This window comes from Sander vitreus, chromosome 12 (genome assembly GCF_031162955.1).
Source record: "Sander vitreus isolate 19-12246 chromosome 12, sanVit1, whole genome shotgun sequence".
In the NCBI taxonomy this organism is placed as follows: domain Eukaryota; kingdom Metazoa; phylum Chordata; class Actinopteri; order Perciformes; family Percidae; genus Sander; species Sander vitreus.
The window spans coordinates 644,708-672,198 of record NC_135866.1 but is presented as its reverse complement, the minus strand read 5'-3'; the positions used below and the strand labels follow the sequence as shown (position 1 = coordinate 672,198).

Here is a 27,491-nt window from a genome sequence, read left to right as displayed (position 1 = left end):
TAAAACATGTTAATGTCAATGCAAGTCATTTCAAAATTAAATCGCGAACGGGTGAATCGAGATCGTGATTTTATAACGATTTATCGTGCAGGCCTATATACTATAACTGTTTTTTTTTGACATATTAAACTTACTTTTTCAGGACATTTTTGCAACAGACATTTATGACAATACTATACTATGACTTTTTTATGACATTTTCATGACAAAACATTTCTGAGGCCTTTGAGAAACTATGATGTACTACTGTACAATATGTTTTTTTTTAATCGACATCACAATAAACCCATCGTGAAAGAGAAATGTTGTGTTAGTTGATAGAAAACTGCACTTTAAAATGTCATAATTTTTTTAGTGGTGCCTTTTATATTCAATTCAATGTTAAATTTGTTCAATACGCAGACCTCAGTACACTTTAATATCTGTTTATTTATCACAAGTAATCCCGTTATCGCGATATTCAACAATGTTACCACACATTGCATATTTTCCTCATATGGTGCAGCCCTAATGTACAGTAAGTTATTCCAATTATTGCTTAGGGAACGTAAATGTAGGGCCTGTATTGCTACAGAGTAAAATTGAAAATGTTTCTTACACAAAGTCAGTCTCGTCCCGGAGCTGTGACACAGGCTGAAAGACCAGAGCTCTGCGACGCATCCCCAACAGACACGCAGTGTCCTCTGAGTTAGCAAACACTCGCCCTGCATCCAAGACAAGATCAGCCTTTAGAAGCAAACACAAGCTGAATCCAGCCATGCACAGACACTGATCCAGACACAGCCCTGATGAATCCAGAAAAACAAGGAGCCAAGAGGAAATCAATTGTCTGCATGTTTTACCTCCTTTGTAAGACTCCTTGAGCGTGCGTGTGATCCACTGGATGGCTTTAGCAGCAATTTTGGTGCCAAAGTTTCTATCAAACGGTGAAGGAGCTCCTCCCTGTGAGAAGGACAGAAAGCATTGTTCTATTTGAAGCAAGGCTGGGAAGTACAATTAATAAAGAATATCTGTATAATAAATGTAAAAGGATCACAATGAAACAGAATGTGCATTGTGATGCATTATATCAGACACAACTCTTCACTAAAGCTCTCATTAGTTATTGATTACAATTTGCTTAGAATCATTAGTTTGGACAACAAAATCCACTAGATCACATTATCAATGAATTATCACCCAGACCCCACCCCACCCCACCCCACCGCTCTCTCAGTGCATGCTGGGATAGACTGCAGCTCCATGCGACTATTGAGAGTAAATGGATATTTTATGGACTGTGTGTGTGTGTGTGTGTGTGTGTGTGTGTGTGTGTGTCTAACCTGCTGCATATGACCGAGGATGTTCTTCCTACAGTCAAACACTCCTCGCCCCTCCTCAGTGTACAGCTGGTAGATGAAGTCAGTGGTGAAGTTCTCATTGGAGTTCTCATTTCTAAAACACACACATTACAAGGCCAACAGGTTAGTTAAAGGGTTGGTTCACTGAAATAAAGCAGTTAGAACCAGCTGTAAGCACTACTTTCTACCTGAGATATAATCCCAGAGGAACTATGTTCAGTGAATTATCCTTTGTAAAGGACACAGATTCTAAAAAGAGTTGTAATTTTTGTAATTTGGGTGAACCAGCTCTACAAGCAGACTAAGTAGTGTCCTTGAGTTGTTGGTTCTCTATACCCCCAATGCTTAAGTGCCCTTGAGCCAGGGCATCAGGCTGCTGTCCACCTGCACAGCCTCTTGCAATGCAGCCCTGTGCTTGAATGTGTCTTGTAATAATGAAATTACGCAGGTGCTAACCTCAGCACAGTCAAACAATGTCACCTACACACTGTACACAATATTACATTTGTCCTATTTCCAGAGACCCCCATCCCGCTGGGAGCAGTTTAAACAGTGTGGTGGTGCAGTGGACTGAAATAGCCCCAACACATGACATGAGGTAAAGTGTGTAAGGTCGATTAGCTGTCAAACATATTTTACGACCAGTTGGTTTCGCGTAATTCATTGCAAACAAATACTTATTTATAACGACGCGTCACGAAAACCAAAATGATATTTCATATTTTTACACTCCTTTTGTAGTGTTCTCTCTCTCAGTCCTACACCTACACACACAATCCCCCAGGCTAAACAGTGTAAAGGTAATGCAAAGGAAACGGCAGTGGAAGCATTTGAAAAAGGAAGAAAGTAAGTGGTATAAGAGTACGGAGACTCACCTGAGCACGATGCCTCTCTGGATGCTCGTCTTCATCTTCTGCGTCAGATGCTCCACGTTGGCCTGAAAACACAGAGCCAAGCCTCGCTTTAAACCGGAGCAGCACGAGCAGCTGATCCAGCTGCAAATCACACGCCTCTGTCTCATCAACCCCCCCACCCCCACCCAGAATGGAGAGGTACAGGGTGACATTTACACCACCAGGGGGCCCCATATCTGCAACCTTTACCCTTCTGATTAGGCCAAGTGTGATTTTAATTTTTTGCTGTCATTTCTCATAGTTTCACTTTTTTAGTATCTGCCTGACACATTTACTCTCAGTTCAGTTTTTTTTAATCTTGGCTAAAGCTTTTGATCTTGGCCTATTAATAATGTAAATAATAATATTAAATAAAAAATGATTTTACTTCACAACCAAATTAAATTCAATCAAAATGAATCTTCTCTTACCACTTAATGGTATATACCACTATATGGAATATTAGTATGTGTAGAGTAAACACAAGGCAGTAGAATAAAAAACTACTCAAATCAAAACCCTAAATAAAAACCTTGAACTTTACTGCATCAAAAAGAAATCTGGTGTAGATAGGTGGGCTGAGGAATCTTCTGTATTAAACTGCCCTTAAAGGCAGAGACAAAGTTGTAATGAATTGAATAGAGTTGAAGTTGAAGTTTCCCTTGGATTAGGGTGGCCCCTAAATCATGGTTGCAGCTGTTGCCGTGGCCCTGGTCCGTGCCCTGCTATGCCCTGTTACACCCTGCTACGCTCTACAGTTCCCTGCAACGCCCTGCTACGTCCTGCTATGCTCTGCTGTGCCCTGCTACACCCTGCCATGCTCTGCTGTGCCCTACTACATCCTGCTACACCATGCTGTGCCCTGCTACGTCCTGCTACGCCCTGCTGTTCCCTGCTACGCCCTGCCATGCTCTGCTGTGCCCTGCTACGTCCTGCTACGTCCTGCTACGCCCTGCTATGCTCTGCTGTGCCCTGCTACGTCCTGCTACACCCTGCCGTGCCCTGCTACGCCCTGCTACGCTCTGCTGTGCCCTGCTACGCCCTGCTATGCTCTGCTGTGCCCTGCTACGTCCTGCTACATCCTGCTACGCCCTGCCGTGCCCTGCTACGCCCTGCTATGCTCTGCTGTGCCCTGCCACGTCCTGTGACGCTCTGCAGTGCCCTGCTATGCCATGAGCTACTACAGCTACTATTTGTAGTCACTGTTCCATTATCTTTATTGTGACTATTACTGCCACTGTTCATCACACCCTACCAAGAGCCTGGGTCTGTCCCAGGTTTTCCCTAAAAAGAAGTTTTTCCTCACCACTGTCGCACTAAATGCTTGCTCTTGGGGGAATTACTAGAATTGTTGTCTTAAATTATAGTGTGGTCTAGACCTACTCTACCTGTAAAGTGTCTCGAGATAACTCTTGTTATGATTTGATACTATAAATAAAATTGAATTGAAGTTTGACACAGTAACAATGTAAACACAGTGACAGCCCTGTCATGGAATAAGTGATAATAGTTTAGAGGTTATTAATAAATTGCTTCAGACGCACTGCCATAATCTGGGTCACCTGTGCCCTCCTGAAACATAACCTGGGTCACCTGCGCCCTCCTGAAACATAACCTGGGTCACCTGCGCCCTCCTGAAACATAACCTGGGTCACCTGCGCCCTCCTGAAACATAACCTGGGTCACCTGTGCCCTCCTGAAACATAATCTGGGTCACCTGTGCCTCCTGAAACATAACCTGGGGCACCTGCCCCCCTGAAACATAACCTGGGTCACCTGCGCCCTCCTGAAACATAACCTGGGTCACCTGTGCCCTCCTGAAACATAACCTGGGTCACCTGCGCCCTCCTGAAACATAATCTGGGTCACCTGCGCCCTCCTGAAACATAATCTGGGTCACCTGCGCCCTCCTGAAACATAACCTGGGTCACCTGCGCCCTCCTGAAACATAATCTGGGTCACCTGTGCCCTCCTGAAACATAATCTGGGTCACCTGTGCCCTCCTGAAACATCGAGGCTGAGGCAGTGATCACTGGGAAGCTCCGAGCCAGGTGGAACATTTCAAAATATATATGAATGTATACTACTGGGGTTAAAATAAGGTTATGAAATATAAAGCAGGTGTAGAGACATTCCTGTTGATGTTTGTAAAAGAAAGCAGTACAAAAAAATATTTTGCACATCTACAACGTGAGAGGTGCGTCATAAAAGGGGGACAAGCAGGTCCAACATTGCATAAAAAACACCTGCACACTGTCTAACTTGCAAAAAATATATCAAGTTTAATAGTAGGCAAAGTTTCGGTACTAGAAATGGTACTAGACCATCTTCAGGCCAAATATGCTGCCTACTATTAAACTTTATATATACTTTGCAAGTTAGACAGTGTGCAGGAGTTTTCTTTGCAAATTAAACAAAGTACTCGTCTGAAAACACGAGAGAGGGACACAAGGGTCATGGTAGCCCTTTAATTGAAAATGTTGCCTTATTAAACATCTTTACTGAATAATAAGAGTGTATCTGTGACCTGCAGGTCCCTGATGTCAAACGGCTCCTCGTAGATGTAGACGGTGTCGGCGCCGGCAGCCAGACCGCCCACGGTGGCCAGGTAGCCACAGTAACCCCCCATGGTCTCAATGATGAAGACCCGCCGCTTGGTGCCACTGGCTGACTGCTTGATGCGATCACATGTCTGAATCACACACGCAGATTACACAGTTATTAACAAGGAAAATGGTAGACGTGTTCACCAAAGTAGAGCTGAAATGATTCATCTGTTATTTAATCAACAGAAAGGGACAACCATTTCACATAATAACATATTTATGAGTGAAAATGCTGAGCTTTTGCTGGCTGCAATTTCTCAAATGTTTCACTTTTATCTATTTAATATACATTTTAGTGAAATACTTCTGACTTTTTAAGTCTGTGGTCAGTCTAAGTAAACAATCTGAAATTTAGGCTTTGCAAAACTCTGATGTGAATTTAGCATTATGTCTGTAGACAAAACAGTTATTAACTGATGATGATCAGCTGCAGCTCTACTTTAGTAGATGATTAAACGTTACAGTCCATGCTACAACAAGAGTCAGACCAAACACTCAGAGTCTCAGTGATGCACAGGTTAACTCCTTAATGATTAGAAAACACTGACAGATAGATAGATTAATAGATAAGTGAATTAGGTTTTACATGAAGTTTACAATAACAACACAATCCATAGTCTAATCTAGGCTATGACTGAATAGTAAAAATAGTAGATCAATCATAATTTATCATTTAATTTGGTGGCTTTATAGTATACCTTGAAATGAAGGAAATTGCCCCAATCACCTGCACTACCTGCTCATTTACTGGAAAGCTACATATTATTTTGGACAACTAAAAAACAATTGTTGCAAGATGAAGCTTAACTCTAAAACTGACATATTATGGGCTAAATATGCCCAACATTAAATATTTGTACTTCTTTTTTTGTGGTGCTAAAATATGACTATGTGTAGTAGCTCACTGGCTGCAGGTGGAGCTCTGAGTTGGGATGGTTAGTGATTGGTCAGAGTTGACTTGTGCTTACTGGGCCGTCGTTCGAACCACATGAGTGAAGTCTCCCATCTGGATAGCTAAATCAGGACAGTATACAGTCTCCTTTCTTTATTTGGCAAACCTCATTGTTGTTGTTTTTTTGGTTGCCATCAAGAACAGCACAATGATCGGCAACATTAGACAGACTCCACCCATCTGGTGTCAACAGTACAGCAGGTAAAACAAAAGCAGACAGACGTTGTGTAATCCAGACTGAAAGATGTCACAGTGTGCACTCCTCAAACACAAACTGTCCTAGCAGGAAGAGAGGGGTTTGCTTCCGAAATAAAGATTATCAAAACAACATTACAACAGCCACTGACATGCAAATGCATTATGGCCATCAGAGTTCAGCATTTGGATTAGCAGGAAAATGTGTACTCACAGATTGTAGTTTTACTTCTGTTCTCTCGTAGGCTTACAGCTTTTTTTCTTTTTTTGTTAATGCATTTCTGAGATGAACTGGGATAACAATTCAGCTGGACTGATTCTGTTATCAAGGTATCTTAATAGGTTACACTAGGATTGTCCACATTAACTGTCATTGTTATAAGACAAGTAGCACTACAGGGTGCCTCTAGCTGTTATTTTCCTCTTTTCCACGGGCCCTTACCTCCACAATGGCGTTGATGGACGTGTCAGCGCCGATACTGAGGTCGGTGCCGGCCACGTTGTTACTAATGGTCGCAGGCAACATGCACATCGGGATGCATAACTCCTCATAGTCGGCCCGGGCCTCGTACAGCTGCAGCAGGGACTCAAAGGCCTGGTGGTGGTGGCCGTGATATATGGTTAGACCACCAGGGGGCACACTGCATATATGTGACCCTGTCAGTGTTTTACAGAGTGCTTCATGGTGCACTGCAGCTCCCTTGGCTTGTATCTTCATACTGAAATTATTTGGGTTGTAACTGAAGCTGTGTCCCAATTAGATGCTACATATTACTTGTGTACAGTATATACACAATGTACTTATTTTCATATGTAATGTACTATTTTTGCAGTTGCTAAGCCAGAAATTAACGCACTTTTCCGTCACTTATTTTTTGTTTCTGGAGCTGTTTTAACTAACGTCTACAACGCTCAATGGTGTTTTTTGCCCCCAACGTCTCCTTCCAGGCAGCGCTGCGACCGCTGCCTCCAAGGCACCTAACCCTAACCTTAACCCTAACCATAACCATAACCATAACCATAACCATTGCCTAATTCTAGTGCTAGAGCCGTCGGGCGCAAAAAACACAGATAAACGTCTACAACATCTTGTTTTTACACAAGAAATGTAAACTATTAAGATTTGAAAACTTACACTACCGGTCAAAAGTTTGGGGTCACTTAGAAATGTCCATTCCCCTCCATTCCAGACAGAATACCAGCTGAGATCAGTTGCATTGTTTTTTTAACCAGGGCAGCAGTTTTCAGATTACATTATGCTTTTACATAATTGCAAAAGGGTTCTCCAATGTTTTCTCAGTGAGCCTTTTAAAATGGTATCAGATTAGTAAACAGCATGTGCCTGTGGAACATTGGATGAATGGTTGCTGATAATGGGCAATGTAGATATTGCATTAAAGATCAGCCACCCACTCAGATCAGCTGGTATTCTGTCTATAATGGAGTGGAATGGAAATTTGTAAGTGACCCCAAACTTTTGACCAGTAGTGTATCTCTGAGTGTGAACCAGTTCCATTTGGGCATAGCTGATGCTGGTTCAACAAGGGTTACATGTTGATCTTTCCCTCTACGGAGCTGGTGAAAGATAATCTAAATGCCATTTTAGGAGCCTTCCCAACCCTAAAAAAAACACTACATCAGATAGATCAACCTGAGAATTCTGTGTTAAAGATTTGTTTGCAAATGTACTTAACAATTCTAGTCACCAGCACTTCACCACCAAGATGGACACAAGTAAAGGGAGTCCTGAACTAAACTAAGACCATGAAGATGCAGCTCTGTCACGTGTGTGTGGGTGTGGTTGCTGGCTGGCTCTCTCCAGGTGCTGGGGGGCTTTGGCTTCCCATTGGCTAAGAGGTGATGGGATGGGGGAGTAGGGGGGGTCACCCTGGCTGACACATTGCGGTGTTGACGCGACGAGATAAAGATTGGGGTGGGTCTCCAGAGGCTGTGTTTCCTTTTATGTACAAGAATGTACAGAGGGCTTGGCCTGGTTTAAAACAATAACAGGACTGAAATGGTGAGTGTATTCATTGATGCTGGACTTATACATGCCTACACAGCATGCAGACTTACTCTCCAAACACACTGACTCTGTACCATTTCTAATGCAAGCAGAGCATCAGAAAGCAGGTTTAACTAACTCTGGGTTCAAACGTCATCTGCTGTTTCCCAAACAAACACAGAGTGGGCCGCACAAACACAGCAGGGCCATGCGCCCAAAACATGCCACACCACGTCACTCCATGCCCTAGCACTTACCTGGGACCTCCGCTGACTAGCTCGCCTCCAACAACAACCAGTATTACTGCAAGAGTTTACTGCTGGATGTGTCCTGATGCAGTGTGTGGACATTAGCTGGATCCTGCTCAGAAGCTTCTGTGGTAATTGTGACTGAGTTTCTACTGTTGTAGGGCCTATCTGTGGCTGCAACACCTACCTCAGTGAACTTAATAATCAACTGAATAAAGCTGTATTTTAAGGATATTAAAAAAATGTATGTCCATTAGCCATTCATTTCCTCAAGCGTTTTTGTCTGAGCATGTGTCGCCAGTCTGAATTTTGTTTCGGTTTTCTTACTTCTAATGTGTACTGTACCACTATATATATATATATATATATATATACGTATATATACTATTATGATATGGTTTGTTTATGTTAAAGCAGGGGGTTAGGTGTGTCTTCTAAGGAAACCATACTTACTGTACAGGTTGGATTACACAGAAAATATTACAGCCCACTGAAACTTTACAGCAGTGATATTGACAAAATCATTTTTGTCAAATGTTTATCAAAAAAATTCCACCTTCTGATTGTTATTGAATGGATGCGAGCTGTGAATCAGCGAAGCCCCAAACTCTCACAGGCTGGATGGGTGTGTCAGGTCTGACTTCAAACACACACTCTAACCCAGCCACACTTACGTCAGTAATGGCATTCAGAGCGGTGTCTGAGCCAATGCTGAGGTCTGAACCAGGTATATTGTTGGAGACGGTGGCGGGGACCATAACCATGGGCACACAGAACTCATTATATTTGTCCCGTGCAGCAGAGAGTTCCAGTAATCCCACGTAGGCCTGCAGCAGTGAGAGTCAGCGTCTTATTGGTTGTTGTTGTTGAGGATTTACAGACAACGGGAATGGGATGTAGGCGAAAAGTGAAGTGGCCTAACACCAGGGTCTTGACAGGTACAGTGGACATGAGGACATAGGAGATGTTTTAACTTAACCATTGTGGTAGGAGCTAATTAGTTTTATTTTAAGTTAAGTTGCAATTAGAAGCTTTTCCACTTCCTATGTGCATTGCCTTGTGGAACAACAGTGTTTATGAAGAACAAAGCGAAGACATAAACTTGTGGTGGGCGGGGCTTATAGAAAAGAGGGCGTTAGGTAGGTAGGGCCTGTTGGTCAGAGATCAGAGACACCAATGGCGGGTGGGACGGACAAAAACGTCTGGGAGGACTGGTGGGAGAAGCCAAGAGGAGAGAGCCAGGCCAATCACAAAGGACGGTGAGACACACAGAGGAAGTAGCTCCATACACAGAGGAAGACAGGGAGGCAGACAATGCTCATTTTCTGGCCAAGCTGCCCAAGTCAAAAAACGCTGTATTTTGTTTTGTTTAGACATTCAAAAATCATTATAATTAGTGAGGGAAGTTAGTGAGGGAATTTTTCCAGCCCAAAATGCAACTTACACACTTAGTATTCGGGTTCACACTAGTTCACTCTACTGAGGAATATAAAGCCATCGTTTGGTTGACATCATCTTTATGATTTTGAGTTTTTAATTCAATCATCAAAAGGCTTTGGATTCGCAGCTTGGCCTTAAAGTAATAACCATATATGGACGGACAAGGACAGCCTCTAACAGTTAAATGTGTTTTAAATGTATTCTGAAAATATGGTTTTACAGAAGTTGGAGACATGTTTGCATAATGAAATCAGGTAAATGAGCAATGTTAAACAACACAATACATAGTGCATGTAAAATACTGAAAAGAGAACGCGTATTAATGTTGTATAGCAGGTACAATAACTTTTCAAATTAATCAAGAATTTCTGCTTTGATACAATTATTTGTAGCTTTTTAGAACTCAACAACAGTCAGAAAAACTATTTTTAAAAGTTTAAGGAAATACTAATATTGGCAGACACAAGCTTGTTTTGCTTCTTTCTTTCTGTGATAAGATAAAACATGTTCCGAAAGATACAATGAAATCAAGCTAAAACACTGCCATTATGCCCAAAAATCAGGTAAAGTTCCATACCTCAAATCCTCCGATGACCAGCAGGGCGTTGATGTTATGGATCTTAATCTGTTCGGCAATCTTCTCCAGATGTTTGCCTGGAAGAGTTCTAGCATTTAGAAAGGAAATAATTGAATTGTGTTGTTAAGATGTTTTTATTTAGTGTTATCCTTAAGACCCTAAACATGTTTTATTCTTTTGTATTGTATTGTATTGTATTGTTGTCAGTTAGGGTACAGTTATATACACTGGCAATATATGAAATTCATAATCATTCAAGGAAAATAACCAGAAGTTTTTGTTGATGTACAGTAAACTGAAGGATTAAGCCCTTATTCAGACAGGATTAATATTCCAGGGGGAGGTGAGTAATCACTCCTTGGTAACTAAACCTTGGTTTTCATATCTCCTATCTGAGGATCCACTACTTAATTGATATTTAAAGATAGAAATCATGAGTGCAATGCAAAAACAAGGGTACATTTGAAAAACCTAAGCAAGAAACTGGAGAAAATGTTACATTACGTGCAATGTAAAGAAAGAAAAATGTTTACAGCATTGTAATGATTATACAATCATTACAAATCACTTTAGGTCCAGATTACACACCTACACCTTTTTTCATTTGAACTCACCGTTTTGTCCCTAGCAGTGAGCCTCCCTGGCCAGTCCAACCCCCCACATCTCCCCATTTGATCTCCTTGATCTGATTTTACAAAACAGGAAGATGTCATAATTATTCACATTGTCATTGTCATTATTTGAACTAAAACTACTTTACTATGCAGATATTAAACCTTTTTGTCCTCACAGACGTCACAGCCAACAGGTTTGATCAGAGCTACTCTCTACAGACCGTCTATGGATTCTCTGGACCAACAGGGACACTGATTTCAGAATAAGATATGGTTGCTTAATGTCTTTAATTTAATTTTTAATTAGTAATCAAAGAACTGAAACATGAAAAGCTACCAGTATGATCCTTTAAAGCCCCTTCGTCAGTGGAGTCCTGTCCTGTATATTATTGGATATATTCCTGTCATTGTACTGTTGTACGCTCACTGTGCTGTAGGGCTGGCAATAATTCAAAAGGATCATTTATCGTCTTTCAGTGGAATCATATTGTGATGAAATCATATAGCCAGATCGTGATATACAACTACGTTGCCTAAAAAGATAATAACACACATAAGTACATACTAATTCAATTTTATAGAAACTCTGTTGTGAAACCTTTTGAGGGAATATCATTTGAAGAACTGCAGATTTGTTTTAACATTACAATATTTTTGTGCATGCATGTAAACATGATGAGTATATAGCTGGAATTTTGTATTTTGTTCTCTATATAATTTCACTTGAAACTGTTTGATGATTATTTATCTAAAATATCATTGTCAACACTACATTATTGTCACAATATCGATATCGATGTATTTGGTCGAGACTGTGGTGACATCTGATCATCCCCATACTGTGCCGGTGTACAGTAGCTACATTTAACCAGCAGCTCTACATTATGATCAGTGTCCTACTTAGCTGGGGTTTAAACCAGGGATCACAGCTTAACTTTTCAATCAAGTCTCGCTCCATCACTTTCAACAAGTCAGAGCTACTCTCTCCACAGCTGAACAAGTGTATGTGTGTGGAAAGCATGCATGCAGTCAGAGAGGTATAACCAAGACTTAGTGTGTGTATACACGGAACAGTACAGCTGCTGTGAGAGGGGAGTAATTGGCTTACACTAAGTAGAACTGTTCATCTGGACAGCCTTCATCTTATCACTGTAGGCAGTGCAGCAGAGAGGGAGGACAGTGACTGCACCGCCACTTCCTGCTCCCTGCTATTGGTCAATAAAGTCATTATGACCTCCAAGGAATGTTGCTTAACCTTATTATTTACTCATAAAAATGAGTGCTAGTAGTTTTAAGTACGTTTACCATCGCATTCACATGCTGATAGTAGAATTTGCTCCTGGATCAGTGAGAGTTACAGCAGCCAATGTTTCAGTGTCCAGACATCAGATGTACTTAAAGCCATTTATGATAGAGAGGTGCAGAGTGAAGACAATGCAGCCACAGAGAACAGGCACAGTGGCCTGACCAATCACGCCTTAAGGTATGTTAACTTGTTGTCAGCCGTGTTAAGTTCAGGTGAATAAGGTTCTGTGCATACTTGAGTAACATGGCAACCCAGAGCAGCAAGGTACACAGCATGACTGTAATATTTATTTAGGCTGAATAAACTTCTCACAATACTGAGACCATTATTGTATAAGATCACAATAGATTAGTACAGATTTCATGGGTTGTTCATATACATGTACAATGACATTTCTTCATACTGTTCTGATAGGTAGGTGAATACTGCAGGGCAAAAGAGGTCACGTAATTCAAGAATTCAATCTGTACAAAAGAATGCGCAAGAACATGGCAGCCATGTATTAAGAGAACATGTATTTTTTTTATTTTAGAGTAAGTGATGCAGATATTTCACACCATGGTTAAGATTTTCATACAGTCTATGGTGAGATTTTTCCTTATTTCTCCAAATTACATCACACATACAAATCTTTGCTGTGAAATAATAATAACATTTTCTAAAAAGAGATACAAAAAATCTAAATTTTTTTTAATTGGAAGAAAATGCCATTAATTCTGGACAAATGTAGTGGTGGAATGATTAGTTGATGATCAGAAAATGAATCAACAAAAACTCTGATAATTAATTGTTTAAGTAAAGCAAAACATCCTCTTGTTGCAGCTTTTAAATTGTAAGTTTAACTTTGCTTGTTTTATATCATTGTGAATTGGATATCTTTTCTCTTTTGGACTGTTGGTCATTTGAAGACGCCGTCTTTGGGTTCTGAGAAATTGAGGAGTATTTTTCTCTATAGTCTGACACTTTAACAAGTCTAATTAATACATTCAGAAAATTAACAGAGATTACATGATGTGTACTGTAAATAAATATGTGCACTAAATAGGTGTACTGTGTACATCACTTTCTCTCTTACCTGTCCCTTGTAGAATCCCTCGAAGCCGTCGCTGACAGCGAACATTTTGTGGCCTTCAGTGATTCCCACTCTGACAGCAGAACGCACGGCGGCGTTCATACCTGCTGCCGGGGCGCCGACGTTCAGCACCGCAACGTTAAAGGAGCTCTATTGATGACAGAGAGCAGCAGTCACACAAACACACACACACACAGTACATACAATACACACAATACAAACAATGGAGAACATAAAACCTGGCACTTGTAGACAGTATGGCCATATGTTTGGCCATAACACCCCTGAGCTTTTTCACATTTTAAAACGTCATCTTCGCACCTCAAGCGCAAGTCTTATGTTCACTGCACAATCACAGCATGTCTGAAGCTTGGGTGGAAGAATAAGGTATATCAGCAACCGTTAGAGGCAATGAAGGCAGACAGTGATTTCTGTAGCAGACGTCAAGTAGGAAAATTGGACAAAACTCACTGCAGGTGACTGTGCTTTTTCTTTTTACTTTTATCACCACAGGATTATTTTGCATAATTTTGCTGCATGTCTGACAGGACACGCCTGATAATACCATCCATGTCTCATTAACTGCTGTAGAGCCAGGCGACACTTGCCTCAGAGCAGAGCAGCAGCAGGCAGATGACCTTGCATGCAAGAAGCCACATGCTGCCAAAAGACGCAGTGAAGCAGCAGCTGCTTTCTCATGACTATCCAAAGTTTTCTTGCCATTCAAACTCAAATCATATGTACCACTAGTTGTGGAGTATAAAATATGTTAGGACACAATCCAAAATTGCTGCACAGCAACTTTTTAACCTGTAATATCAAAGTGCAAAAGGTCCATATTTCAGGTGAAGGCCCTGCTCCGGGGAGCTTATTCTCCAGAGTCCTTATGCTTTCTCGCCTCGCAGATTTGGTGGTTCAGGTGGTTGGTTTTTTTTGGCAGCTGCTGCTGTGGACCTGCTCGACGCCCTGCACTGCTACAACTATTATTATTTCTAGTCATAATTCTATTGTCTTTATTAAGTGCCACGGCGCATCATACCAACTGCTATAATTGTTATGAATCATATCATGTGTATATTTGTATCAGTGTCTCTGTGTCCAAACCAGCAGTGGCAGATGGCCACCCACCAAGAGCCTGGGTCTGTCCCAGGTTTCTCCCTAAAAGGAAGTTTGTCCTCGCCAGTGTCCCACCAAATGCTTGCTCTTGGGGGAATTGTTGGGTCTTTGTAAATTATAGTGTGGTCTAGACCTACTCTATCTGTAAAGTGTCCCGAGATAACTCTTGTTATGATTTAACACTATAAATAAAATTGAATTGAAAACTGAATTGTAAATGCAAATGTAACAGTTGGGTCAAAGGTGTGCTGGAAATTTATGACAGATTGGGCCTTAAAATTCTTTAACGGGATAAAACCAAACCAGAGCCTTGATTTTCTGCAGCCACTGACCATTTTAACACAGAGCATGGAACCTGTCCAGTTTGAGTTATGAATAGGCAAAGATACTTTCAGCCACCGTCTCCACAGACTTAAACTGTAAGGAGGGCTACTTCAGGTTCATTTGAAGCAGAGCACAGCCAACGCTGAGATTGTCCTTGACAGGGAGGCTGGTGGGACGACTTCATTGAAGCACTGAAGCAGCTCTTTGCATGTCTACACTTTTTCTAAGCAGAGCCATGAAGAAATAAGCGATGACAGACACAGCGACGGATAATGAGCACCGGCACTGTCATTTTGTGGCACTGTGTTACCGTATGTCATTTTGTCTCTGTAAAATAAAAAGCCCTGATAGAAGTTTAGTCCTAGAAAATCATTAGACTAGATAATAAGCAAAAAAGTGAAACCCACTTATATTAATGAAAATATCCTCAGCATAAGGTAATTAGAAGCCAAAGTAACAAAAACTAGTTGTAGAAAAAGCTCATCTGATCTGTCAACCACGCCTGCAGAAGCTGACCTAGAGTCTGCTCAGCTCATTACTCATCACATACATGCTCTGCATCCTCGGCCTCCTCCTCTGCCTCAGGATAGAGAAAAACACACTGTTAGTGTCACAAAAAGACTGGAGCACCCACAAGCCACCTGACCAGGAAGTACCTTATGCTACCGTACAAATCTCAGAGCCGCTGGTGAAAAGATACATTAGAAGAATTAAAATTGTGATAATCTTGTTAATTAGAAATAATCATTGTGTTTTTTGTTTATTATTTGGTTGGGAGGGTACTTACATTTGGAAGTTCAGAATCAGCGTTCCGGTAGGAGAGGAGTCTGTATGTGGTCAGATTGTTTTCAAAGCTCCTGCAGATAACAGACATGAAAAACTAAGTTAGCCAATGTAGAAAATCCACATGGATCTGTTGCTGCTGTGGAGAAAGCCTCTAGAGTCCGAACCCAGTTAAACCAAACAGACAAGAGAGGAAGGAATTTGTGCAAGAAATACATATTGTATATCATATAGGATCTCTGATGAAACAGGTGGAAAAAGTGACTTCTTTGCAGCTTTAGTGATGCTAGCTCTTTATTCGCTCTATTTAAGCCTTTCATTTGTTTCATCTAAATTTTAAACTTGTATGTAGGCAAATGAATGTGATATTTGATCATATCAAAAGTAGTTGAAGTCAAAAAATACCTGCCACGCAGTCTCACTGCCTCTTCAAATTTCTTCTCATCCATGGCCTTCTGTACCTCTTGGGTCTAATGACAAAACATAAAAGAGCTTCTTCAAAAACGGCCTTGTGTTTCTGGTTGTGACAGGCTTCTGGGTCTGTTGGGTATGTGTGTTGTTGTCCTATCTGTCTTGCAGGTAAATGGTGGGCGGGGTTTGGCCAAACTGGGAGCAATGAGCCCAAACACTATTCCACCACATGCCTCTTAAGCCTCATGGAGACTGTAATACTGCAAACATCTCTGAGTTGTTTTTGTCCCATATTGTTAATTTATTCCCACTGGTTAAAAAAAAATATATTTTAACCAATATGATTAATACTATTACCAATGATTTAAAAAAAATGTGATTAATACTTTGAATGTGTCTGGTATAAGAAGGCTGATATGAGGTAGAGCAATCTCATTTTCTCACTTGGACTCTGCATGACCTCTGTCTCTCCAACAAACACACACACACACACACACACACACACACACACACACACACACACACACACACACACACACACACACACACACACACACACAGACACTCTCTTTCTCTCTCACCATCTGAACACATTCCATAAGTGGCAGTCGAACAGCCTGGTTGCCAACCAGAGACACAACGCAGGCCGGGGTGGTGGCAGAGGCCTCCAGTAACGCCAGCACTGCCTCCACGCCCATACGACTGGCCTGTTAGGGTCAAAGGTCATTTAGAGATCACCTTAATCATCTGCAATGTTCCTAAATAACCATGTTAGGAGTTTTTCCAAGGCTTGAAACATTGAATGAGGAAAATAAAGACTTGCCATGGCTAAGTATTAACGATAATGTGGCTTACCAGGATCCTGTCAAAGGCAGAGGGCGTCCCACCTCTCTGCACGTGGCCCAAAATGGTGACCCTGGTGTCAAAACCCAGGCAGCGTACTACCAGCTGGATATGGAGGGACAGTGAAGTGGGATGATAGCATATAGTGAGGATTAAGTGCTCAATATAGGAACTGCATACAATAATGTCCTGTAAAATCTACTATACAGTATCATATCTTATCATAACATAAGCACATATCCTTACTAACAGTTGCTCTTACTAAAATCTAAACACATGTAATTCAGCTAATATAGCATTAATATAACATTACATTTCTGTAAGATTTCATATTATCTTAAAATTGAACAATCTTAAGAACATGCAGAAATAATAGAGACCATACAAGTGTCAAGCACTGGAAGAAAAAAAAACAGAAGGAGAAATCATGCAAAACGCACCCTGTCATGTTAGCAAATGCCAAATAATGTGCTGGCAGAAGTGAACTTGTAAATGAAATAGAACAGAAGTAAAAGTAAGGGTGCAAAAGGACATGGGATGGGATTTGAAATGCCTGAAGGAAATATGGACTCAAGAAATATATGGGAGTGGGTAGTTTAGTAAAGAAATATAAAGCAATAAAAAATGACTTACATTAAACATGCAAAAAATGTGAAAAGTCCACACAACAATGAAACATAGGACATACAACTTTGTTGTGTGTGTTTCTGCTCTGAAGGAAACCAACAGCAAACCATGAAGGGGAAAAATAGTTTGTGGGTCTGTGACTTAGCAGGTCTCCACCGTACTTACATCCTTGATGTAATCAGGAGTTACTGCCTTGTTGTGGCAATCTATGGCACCCTCAGCTACAATAATAATGTTCAGCCTTTTCTTATCAGCACGATTCTAGAGAGACGTAAAGCAAAAGCATTTGAAAACATGACAGAAAAGGTTTTGCATTGCCAAAAGCTGGATCCGGTAAGAGAGGATAATCTCAGGTCAACTACTGATAAACTCTCATGTCTTTTAAGAACACCAAGGCATTTTGACATTTCACTGGTTGTCTTTCTTCAGCAGGCACTTGCCACATTGTGGAAAAAGGATTCATATCTACAGCTAGCTGGGCCAATTTGTTTTCAATGAGGCATGCTAGCAATGCAGGGAAACTGAAGGGCAGATGACACACAACAATCCTCCACACAATGATTGACAGCCCAAAGTCAAACTAATTCTGTTACCTACTGTACTTCTGGTGGGATATTAGACATAAGGGCTAGCATAAAGACACCATGTAGGGTTTCATTTTAAACATGAGTTTATCCTTGGTGCCTAACTAATGTCTTGAATGAATTTCCTTCTTCATAAAACATTTTCAAACCTCCACTGTTTAACTCAAGTAATTCCTGTTTGCTAGCAAGCAATATTTGTCTTTGCCTTTTTATAGCAACGTAACAAATTAGGACTAAGATATGCATTACAGCTGCTAACTGTCAGACAGTGGAACTCTCATATCGCCCCCTCACTGACAGACAGACCAATATTTGAGGTAAATGACTGTTATATTTACAGCACCAACATGTCTGTCAAAGATGGACATAATTCAAAATAAACCGCTTGAAAGTATGGGAATGTCTTTTGCAAAAATATTAAATATAAAGCATATTTCAGAATGTGGCAAGTGTCTGGACAAGAAAGAAAAAAAAACCCAATCAGAATACTGAGAAATTGCTATACTGTAACTTTTCAGTCCAGCTTGTGGTTTTTCCCTCTGCGTCAGTCTGAAACTGAGCGCTACTCACATCCTTCACAAAATCAGAAGTAATGGGCTGTCCTTTTCTGTCAATGGCTCCTTCAGCAACTATGATAATGTTCAACCTGGAACCTCGAGATCGGCTCTGGACAATAACAAACACACTCACTACATCAAATCTACTGAAAATGCAGTCAGTATCTTCTGTACTAGTTAGTCCTGGCACAGCATAACATTATTTTACATAGTAAAAAAGTGAAATCCTTCTTCAAATCATCTGATGATCTGATATCAATGTCAGAATGTGTTGGAAAGTCATAAAGAAGTGTGTGTGTGTGTGTGTGTGTGTGTGTGTGTGTGTGTGTGTGTGTGTGTGTGTGTGTGTGTGTGTGTGTGTTTGTTAGTTTGTTTGTTTGTTAGTTTTAATTCAAAAAAAAAAAACAGCAGGCTCTGTGGCGCTATGGATAGCATTATTAAGAGGTTCCTTTAGCTGCTGGCATGCACTTTGATTTCCTACTTGTTGACAGTTCTAGTCAAACATTAGAGCTGTGATTCAAAGGTTGTGGTTCGAGTCCCACCAGAGTCACTGTTTTATAGAGCGAGGCTTTACTAGGGCCTTACATGACGTTCAATATAGCAGCAATGTTAGTGCATGAGATGTCTGCTGATAGTTTTAGAAACAGCAGAGGCTCATTAGATTTATAATACAAAGGTTGTTGGTTTCGAGTCCCACCAGAGTCATGCCTGTCATGCATGAATCTTCATCACAAACTAGCTGCTGGCTCGTACTTCAATTCACTCATGGAAATTTGATTAATACTGTTTCCAGTGGGATAGCATTTACAAAAAAAGTTGAATTTAGAGGAGTTAATGACACAAATGTGTCTGACTCCTGATAATATTATATGTGAATCTTCATTACAAACAACCTATTACAAAATTCCTACTTGAAATTTGATTAAAGGTGCATTCTAGTGGGGTCAGAGTTTAAAGTGTAAATATGAAAGGTTGAGTTCAACGACCCACAGATGTGGTGGTCAACTTCTTCTGTAAGAAGGGCCTTAAACCCAGCACCCTCACTGACGTCACCTGGTAAGTGACGGTGTGCAAGAGGCTGCAAGGGCTGGATAAAAAAACAGGAGTGCCACTCCTCCTTTTCTTTTAACACTTTGGGGCTTCCCCCGGTTACTCGAATTACTAAATCTAAATAAAGACTTAGAGATTGGCCAGTGTCTACGTCAAATAGTGTGTGTGTTTGTTACCTCAGACAGTTTCTGACACATGCTGTCTTCCCAGCCATCCTCAGGAGGCATTTCTGGGATAAAAACCCAGTCTGCTCCGCAAGCCAGGGCACTGACCAGGGCCAGGTATCTGCACACACACACACACACACACACACACACACACACACACACACACACACACACACACACAAAATATTTTAATAATTGTCTCAAATCTTTACTTTCCTGTTACAGATATTTGTTGTGAAATATTTCATCCACACAGCCTGAACAGACTATTTCCCAAAACACACATGCATGGGCCTCACTTATCAATATTTCCACACAAATATTGAAGTAGTTCTATTGAGCCATGACTTAGTGTGTGCAGTAGCATATTTAACTTAAAGACCATACACATTCATATGTACATACAGTATATGTTCTTATATGTATGGTATTTTCATCTCTCTGTGATGTACTCTAACATAAGATGAAGGGCCTACCCGCAGTGCCTGCCCATGACCTCCAGCACAAATGTCCTCTGGTGGCTGGAAAAACAGTGAAAAACAGACAAAATGTCAGAAACAAGAAAAAGCACTCATCAGTGAAGCCCAGTGGACTGATCTGTTGAAACAGGTCATCGTCTTCTTAGGGTCCTTAATGTTGTGTCTTATATTAGCTAGTCTTCTTATGACTTCTGTTGCTACGACGTGTCACATCTCTACTCGTCTCTACTCATTTCCTGTCAGGATTGGTTCACCTCTGAGCGGTGGTCATGATGGCGTCCACCACCTCGATGATCCTGTGCAGTGCCGAGTCGGTGCCGATGGTCATGTCGGTGCCGCAGAAGTCATTGTCAATGGAGCCGACCATGCCAACAATGTGGAGCTCTGAGTTACTGCAGGCTGCCTCCTTATCGATCAGACCTGAACCACATGCGAAGAAGGGAGATCCATTCTCTTTACACCTGTACAGTTAAAAGTGGCGTGCTATGTAAAGTCGACTGAAAGCCCTTCAGTGAGCAATCACCTTGTTGGAGGAGCTCGTCCAACAGGCCGCTCCACTCCTCTCTGAACAGGTTGGCTCCGGTCAGACTGCCGTCTCCACCAATCACACACAGGTTGGTGATGCTGCGCTGCACAAGGTTGTGTGCGGCTTTCAAGCGGCCCTCGTGGCTACGAAACTCTTTACAGCGGGCGCTGCCGATAACTGTGCCGCCCTGAGGAAAACATACATTACAATCTGAAATCACATTAGTCCCTCTTCTACTGGCTCTGTTAAAGTTACAAATCATTTCTAATTTTTTCTATTGAGGTTTTTTTAGGGCAATGTGGCTCTTTATATATATCTCCATCCATCCATCCATCGAATAACATTACTTATCTACAAGATAAATCTTTTTTCACTGTTGCACTGATGGAAAACCACTTTAGACAATGAAAGTGGGACAGACAGTGAAAAGGTCTCATTCGATCACTCATTTGGCTCAAAGCTAAAAGCCTTGTTGCTGAGTCACTTCCAATGATCATCCCAGATGTCCGCCAACACAGCAGATATTCTGCACAAATACTGCTGCATCACTGTCAGAAAAGCATTTACACATAGCGTTTCATGATGCTCCAGCTATGATTACACCATTAACACAGGTTCAAGTCTTTTAATGGTAGCTGGATTTAAGAGTTTCATAGTTTACAGCATAGAGGAGGAAACATGGATAGTTTTTTAGATTTCAACCTGATGCAACTATATCGAGAACGAGTGTGTGGCCTGAAACAGCAGCAGAAAGCTTTGCTCACCACTTGCAACATGCTGGAGACGCTTTCCCATGTCGCCTCTTTGATGTTGTCTCCACCATCCACCATTCCCTGGTACCCCTGAGAGGAGAAACAGATACATGTTCACTGGATCATTTATGACACCTATGGAAACAATAACTGTGACTATGGCGTCACTATATTCTCATCCTGAGCTGTATTATGTTTAGTGCTTTAGCTTAATATTATTTTTGTTATCACTTAATCTGTCAGTGATATGGTTTCATCAAAACAGAATGAGAACTTAAATATAATCTGTTGGCATTACTAGTAGGACTGGGTATCGCTCTAAAACGACCAATACCATGACTCAGATACCGGTTCCTAGACAATACTTTTTTTTCGACAGCAATTTTCTTAAACAAAAATAAATTACAACATTACACATCTTTGTGTCTATCTTTCAGCTCCTACTACGTGAGCCGTCTCTGTGTAACGTAGAGTTTTTCCTTTGTGTCTCTACGATGTGTAACGTTAAGACAGCCAATCACAGACATTATTAGATCTTGGTAGAAGCATGCTGCATGCTGATTGGCTCACTGACTCTGATGATCCTTAGGGATTGAAATTGGGTATTGAATGACGAGGCATTTTTCGATACTCGATACTTTAGAGGCAATTCGGTCGGTGCATAAAAAGTATTGAATTAAGTAGCCAGCCTTAGTTGCTAGTGATGCTTTTTAGGTTCCACAGTTTTTTTAGTCACAATGTTGTGTACGTTGATCCAAACTACCAGCCGGAGTCCAAACCAAAAAAAAGGCATCATCATAGCACTCAGCTGTCATTACTCCCAGCTCATTGGTTATTCTAGGCTGATGGGGATGACGGTGCAGACAGTGAAGGATAAAGTCTGCCTCTGGTAATCCAATTATATCCACACTGAGACCAGATCATCTCTGTCTGCTTCTGTCACTGGGACAGACATTCAATGCTGAACAACTCTGAGATATTAATGAAACGGGCATTTATTGGTGCTTTTTTATTTTCTGATATCTAATCATATTAGGTCTACTATTTAAAGCACCAGCAGAATGTTTTGATTGTATACAGGTTTGGTTTAATGGGGAGTACCATGAATAGCTGAAGTGTGGCAGTGGTGTAGTCTAATGTATTGTAGTATTTGATACACTGCCGATTTTGCAGGTTTTCCCACTTACAAAGCATGTAGAGGTCTGTAATTTTTATCATAGGTACTCTTCAACTGTGAGAGACGGAATCTAGAACATAAATCTAGAAAATCACATTGTATGATTTTTTAATAATTAATTTGCATTTTATTGCATGACATAAGTATTTGATCACCTACCAACCAGTAAGAATTCCGGCTCTCACAGACCTGTTAGTTTTTCTTTAAGAAGCCCTCCTGTTTTCCACTCATTACCTGTATTAATTGCACCTGTTTGAACTTGTTACCTGTATAAAAGACACCTGTCCACACACTCAATCAAACAGACTCCAACCTCTCCACAATGGCCAAGACCAGAGAGCTATGTAAGGACATCAGGGATACAATTGTAGACCTGCACAAGGCTGGGATGGGCTACAGGACAATAAGCAAGCAGCTTGGTGAGAAGGCAACAACTGTTGGCGCAATTATTAGAAAATGGAAGAAGTTCAAGATGACAGTCAATCTCCCTCGGTCTGGGGCTTCATGCAAGATCTCACCTCGTGGGGCATCAATGATCATGAGGAAGGTGAGGGATCAGCCCAGAACTACACGGCAGGACCTGGTCAATGACCTGAAGAGAGCTCGGACCACAGTCTCTAAGAAAACCATTAGTAACACACTACGCCGTCATGGATTAAAATCCTGCAGCGCATGCAAGGTCCCCCTGCTCAAGCCAGCGCATGTCCAGGCCCGTCTGAAGTTTGCCAATGACCATCTGGATGATCCAGAGGAGGAATGGGAGAAGGTCATGTGGTCTGATGAGACAAAAATAGAGCTTTTTGGTCCAAACTCCACTCGCCGTGGTTGGAGGAAGAAGAAGGATGAGTACAACCCCAAGAACACCATCCCAGCCGTGAAGCATGGAGGTGGAAACATCATTCTTTGGGGATGCTTTTCTGCAAAGGGGACAGGATGACTGCACCGTATTTAGGAGAGGATGGATGGGGCCATGCATCGCGAGATCTTGGCCAACAACCTCCTTTCCTCAGTAAGAGCATTGAAGATGGGTCGTGGCTGGGTCTTCCAGCATGACAACGACCTGAAACACACAGCCAGGGCAACTAAGGAGTGGCTCCGTAAGAAGCATCTCAAGGTCCTGGAGTGGCCTAGCTAGTCTCCAGACCTGAACCCAATAGAAAGTATTTGGAGGGAGCTGAAAGGCTTGTAAAAATGTTGATGTCCAGATGTATGCAGATGATGCTGTATTCTTTACACATGTTAAGAACTATCAAGAGATAGCATCCACACTTACATCTGCTATGGTTCACATTGATGACTGACTCACTAAGTCATGTCTCTACCTAAACACCAAAAAAAAAGTCTGTATGGCGTTTACTAAACAAACCATGAAGGTGTCACATTCTAATGTGTTCCTTGGAGGACAGGAGCTTGATATTGTTAATTAATTCAAGTATCTAGGAGTCATGTATGACTCCACCCTAACGTTCAAAAGTCATGTGAAAATTTTAAACAAGTTAGGCCATTTCTTGACAACAAAGCTGCCAAGTTGTTTTTGTATACTATGATCTTTTCACATATTGAGTATTGTTTTACTAACTGGTCACTAACTAGCATAACTACTCTTAAAAGCATTGAATCTCTATTTAAGAAAGCCATAAAAACTTTTAATAAAAAGGCATTGTCATTTCACCATTGCGATATCTTAGAGAGACATACATTTCTAAGTTTTGAAAATTTTAAACATTTCAGGTATGCTTGTTTGATATATAAAGTGTTATATAATCTTGCCCCCCCTCCGCTGCATGGCTTCATTCGAAGACTTGAAAGCAGAGGAAGTACACATGCCTCTGTGTGTGATACCATTTAGACGCACCACTTTTGGACAAAACGTATTGTCAATAATAGGAGGTAAACTCTGGAATAGCTTGCCCCTCCCAATAAGAGAGGGTCCTAAATTCAACACTTTTAAAACTCATTTTAAACACTGGCTTCTAGAAAACCAGAGATGCACTCACTTTTAACAGTCACACATTTCTTTACGAATACGAATTCTTCGAATGCAGTATAGAGGTGACTGAATAACGTCTTTGTCATGTATCATGCATCATGTATTTTTGTTTTGTTTAGCTTGTTTGCTTTGTCAGTCACTTTTATGTGTACCTTTTAATGTTTAGTGAATGAGTGCTGTATGATTGCTGGTTGTCTCTGTTAGTCTTATGTCACCTGCCTAGGGACTGCAGATGGAAAGTTATTTTAACTAATTCTGGCATATTTACATGGTGTTTTTATACACCAATAAAATAAAAAATAAATAAAAAAAGTCCATATTTCCCAGCGACAGCCCCGAAACCTGAAGGATCTGGAGAAGGTCTGTATGGAGGAGTGGGCCAAAATCCCTGCTGCAGTGTGTTCAAACCTGGTCAAGAACTACAGGAAACGTATGATCTCTGTAATTGCAAACAAAGGTTTCTGTACCAAATATTAAGTTCTGCTTTTCTGATCTATCAAATACTTATGTCACGCAATAAAATGCAAATTAATTACTTGCAGGATTTTAATCCATGACGGCGTAGTGTGTTACTAATGGTTTTCTTAGAGACTGTGGTCCGAGCTCTCTTCAGGTCATTGACCAGGTCCTGCCGTGTAGTTCTGGGCTGATCCCTCACCTTCCTCATGATCATTGATGCCCTACGAGGTGAGATCTTGCATGGAGCCCCAGACCGAGGGAGATTGACTGTCATCTTGAACTTCATCCATTTTCTAATAATTGCGCCAACAGTTGTTGCCTTCTCACCAAGCTGCTTGCCTATTGTCATGTAGCCCATCCCAGCCTTGTGCAGGTCTACAATTTTATCCCTGATGTCCTTACATAGCTCTCTGGTCTTGGCCATTGTAGAGAGGTTGGAGTCTGTTTGATTGAGTGTGTGGACAGGTGTCTTTTATACAGGTAACAAGTTCAAACAGGTGCAATTAATACAGGTAATGAGTGGAGAACAGGAGGGCTTCTTAAATGCAATAAAATGCAAATTAATTATTAAAAAATCATACAATGTGATTTTCTGGATTTTTGTTTTAGATTCTGTCTCTCACAGTTGAAGTGTACCTATGATAAAACAGACTTCTTACAGACTTCTACATGCTTTGTAAGTAGGAAAACCTGCAAAATCAGCAGTGTATCAAATACTTGTTCTCCCCACTGTACATGGGCCAGAATGGGACTTTGAGCGGGGCCATATCATATTGGCGGGTCTGGGTGCCCTCCACCAGGTAAATTTTGAGCATCAAAGACTTAATTTCCTGCATTCTGATACACTTTTATGAACCAATTTACGGTGGAAAAAAAACATAGATGACAGTTCTAAATATATCTAAAATATGAAAGTATGTTGTTGCGTGTCATTGTGCATTTTAAGTGGGTATATGGAAATCCTGGAGCTTTCTTAGTATACTGCGTACAGCTGCGTATCACACAGACTACACCACTGTAGTGTGGCATGTGTGAGATTAAGGATGCCTATCTGAAACGGGCAAGTTACGAAATTAGATAGTTATTATTATTCTGCTGATATTTTTAGTGGCATAACTAGCTCTGTGGCGCAATGGATAGCGCATTGGACTTCTAGTTGACATTGGAGATGTAATTCAAAGGTTTTTTTACAGTGTTAGTCTTGTTAAAGACGTAACTGTTAATGAATCTTCATCACAATCTAGCTGCTGTTGCAATTTTTAATTTCCTCATGGAAATGTGATTAATGCTGCATTTGAGTGGGGTCATTTCTACAGTATTTAAAAAAAGCTGAGATGAGTTAAAGACACAAATGTGTGTGATTCCTCCTGATCCTCCAAAAGATCTATTCTCTCCTCTTCGGCCTCCCTCACAAATCCCTCCATACACTTCAACTGGTCCAGAATTCAGCTGCCTGCATCATAACTCGAACACCCTCCATCCACCACATCACTCCTGTCCTCCAACAGCTCCACTGGCTCCCAGTCCTGTTCCATATCCAATTCATAGTACTCCTGTTTGCATTCAAGGCCATCCACAACCTCGCCCCCCTATATTTGTCTGATCTCCTCCAGTGTCCCACTCCCTCCCGCTCCCTCAGATCCTCTTCCTCCATACACCTGTCTGTCCCCTCTGCCCTTCTCAGCACCATGGGGAGCAGAGCATTCAGCCACTCTGCTCCCCGTCTCTGGAATTCATTACCAACTTAGAAACATTCATTCATTCAAACTGCAGAGTGCGGCCTGCTAGCTGCACGTTAGCATCGGGTATCCCCGGGTGAAGCCAGGTTTCAGTGATAATCAAAACACAGCAGTCACGAACATAGCAATTTGCAGCGAGTTGTAATTCCAAGTCGTCCGTTTTATGCACCAGGGCTCTGGCATTGGAGAGATACAGGCTCGGTAGAGGTAGCTTGTGTGCTATGCTAGCTTTAGCATAACACCGGACCTGCGGCCCCGCTATTCCTCTCCCTCCTCCGTCTACAATCCACGAAGAGCCCGGTAGTCTCGCTATGTCGTCTGGAATGTTGTGCGTATAATGAAAGACACTCAAAATAGATATCTGGTGCTGGTCACCGATGTCCAAAAGGTTCTGTTGGGTGTAGCAGATGTTTGCAGAACTGACAGTCGTAAAGCAATTTGTGATTCTCGCGAGATTTGGGGGGGCGCCACCTCCCAAACGTCCATTGCTGGTTTTCTCAGCGGCGCCCCCGCCCTGCTTTGCTATCGGGATGATTCGCCCTACTACGGTTTCTGAATGTGTCCTGCCTTCAGTCTCCGGGTGAGCTGGTCAAAATCTGCACGGCTTTCTACGTCACTAGCCGAGACGAGGGGGCTAAACGTTAGCATGCTAGCGCTAG

The 27,491-nt window shown here is 41.4% G+C and overlaps 1 protein-coding gene across 5 annotated transcripts in view; it reads right to left on the bottom strand.

The window, feature by feature from the left end:
• The window catches only part of LOC144526132 (ATP-dependent 6-phosphofructokinase, platelet type-like), a 36,147-nt gene that overhangs the window by 1,692 nt on the left and 6,964 nt on the right, over positions 1–27,491 (bottom strand). The window contains exons 3-22 of one of the 5 annotated variants that reach the window (XM_078263350.1): positions 21,480–21,557; positions 20,713–20,902; positions 20,444–20,609; positions 20,187–20,231; positions 19,720–19,828; positions 17,518–17,613; positions 16,738–16,830; positions 16,464–16,589; positions 15,877–15,941; positions 15,476–15,545; positions 13,252–13,398; positions 10,871–10,941; positions 10,257–10,344; positions 8,914–9,066; positions 6,429–6,581; positions 4,761–4,925; positions 2,216–2,277; positions 1,323–1,434; positions 843–942; positions 599–704 (exon numbers count right to left, since the gene is read on the bottom strand). In XM_078263350.1, the coding sequence (XP_078119476.1) occupies positions 599–704; positions 843–942; positions 1,323–1,434; positions 2,216–2,277; positions 4,761–4,925; positions 6,429–6,581; positions 8,914–9,066; positions 10,257–10,344; positions 10,871–10,941; positions 13,252–13,398; positions 15,476–15,545; positions 15,877–15,941; positions 16,464–16,589; positions 16,738–16,830; positions 17,518–17,613; positions 19,720–19,828; positions 20,187–20,231; positions 20,444–20,609; positions 20,713–20,902; positions 21,480–21,557 (2,195 nt within the window). Of the gene's footprint in view, positions 1–598; positions 705–842; positions 943–1,322; positions 1,435–2,215; positions 2,278–4,760; positions 4,926–6,428; positions 6,582–8,913; positions 9,067–10,256; positions 10,345–10,870; positions 10,942–13,251; positions 13,399–15,475; positions 15,546–15,876; positions 15,942–16,463; positions 16,590–16,737; positions 16,831–17,517; positions 17,614–18,506; positions 18,603–19,719; positions 19,829–20,186; positions 20,232–20,443; positions 20,610–20,712; positions 20,903–21,479; positions 21,558–27,491 lie in introns of all 5 variants that reach the window. The other 4 variants (XM_078263351.1, XM_078263347.1, XM_078263346.1 and 1 more) reach the window with 4 other exon arrangements.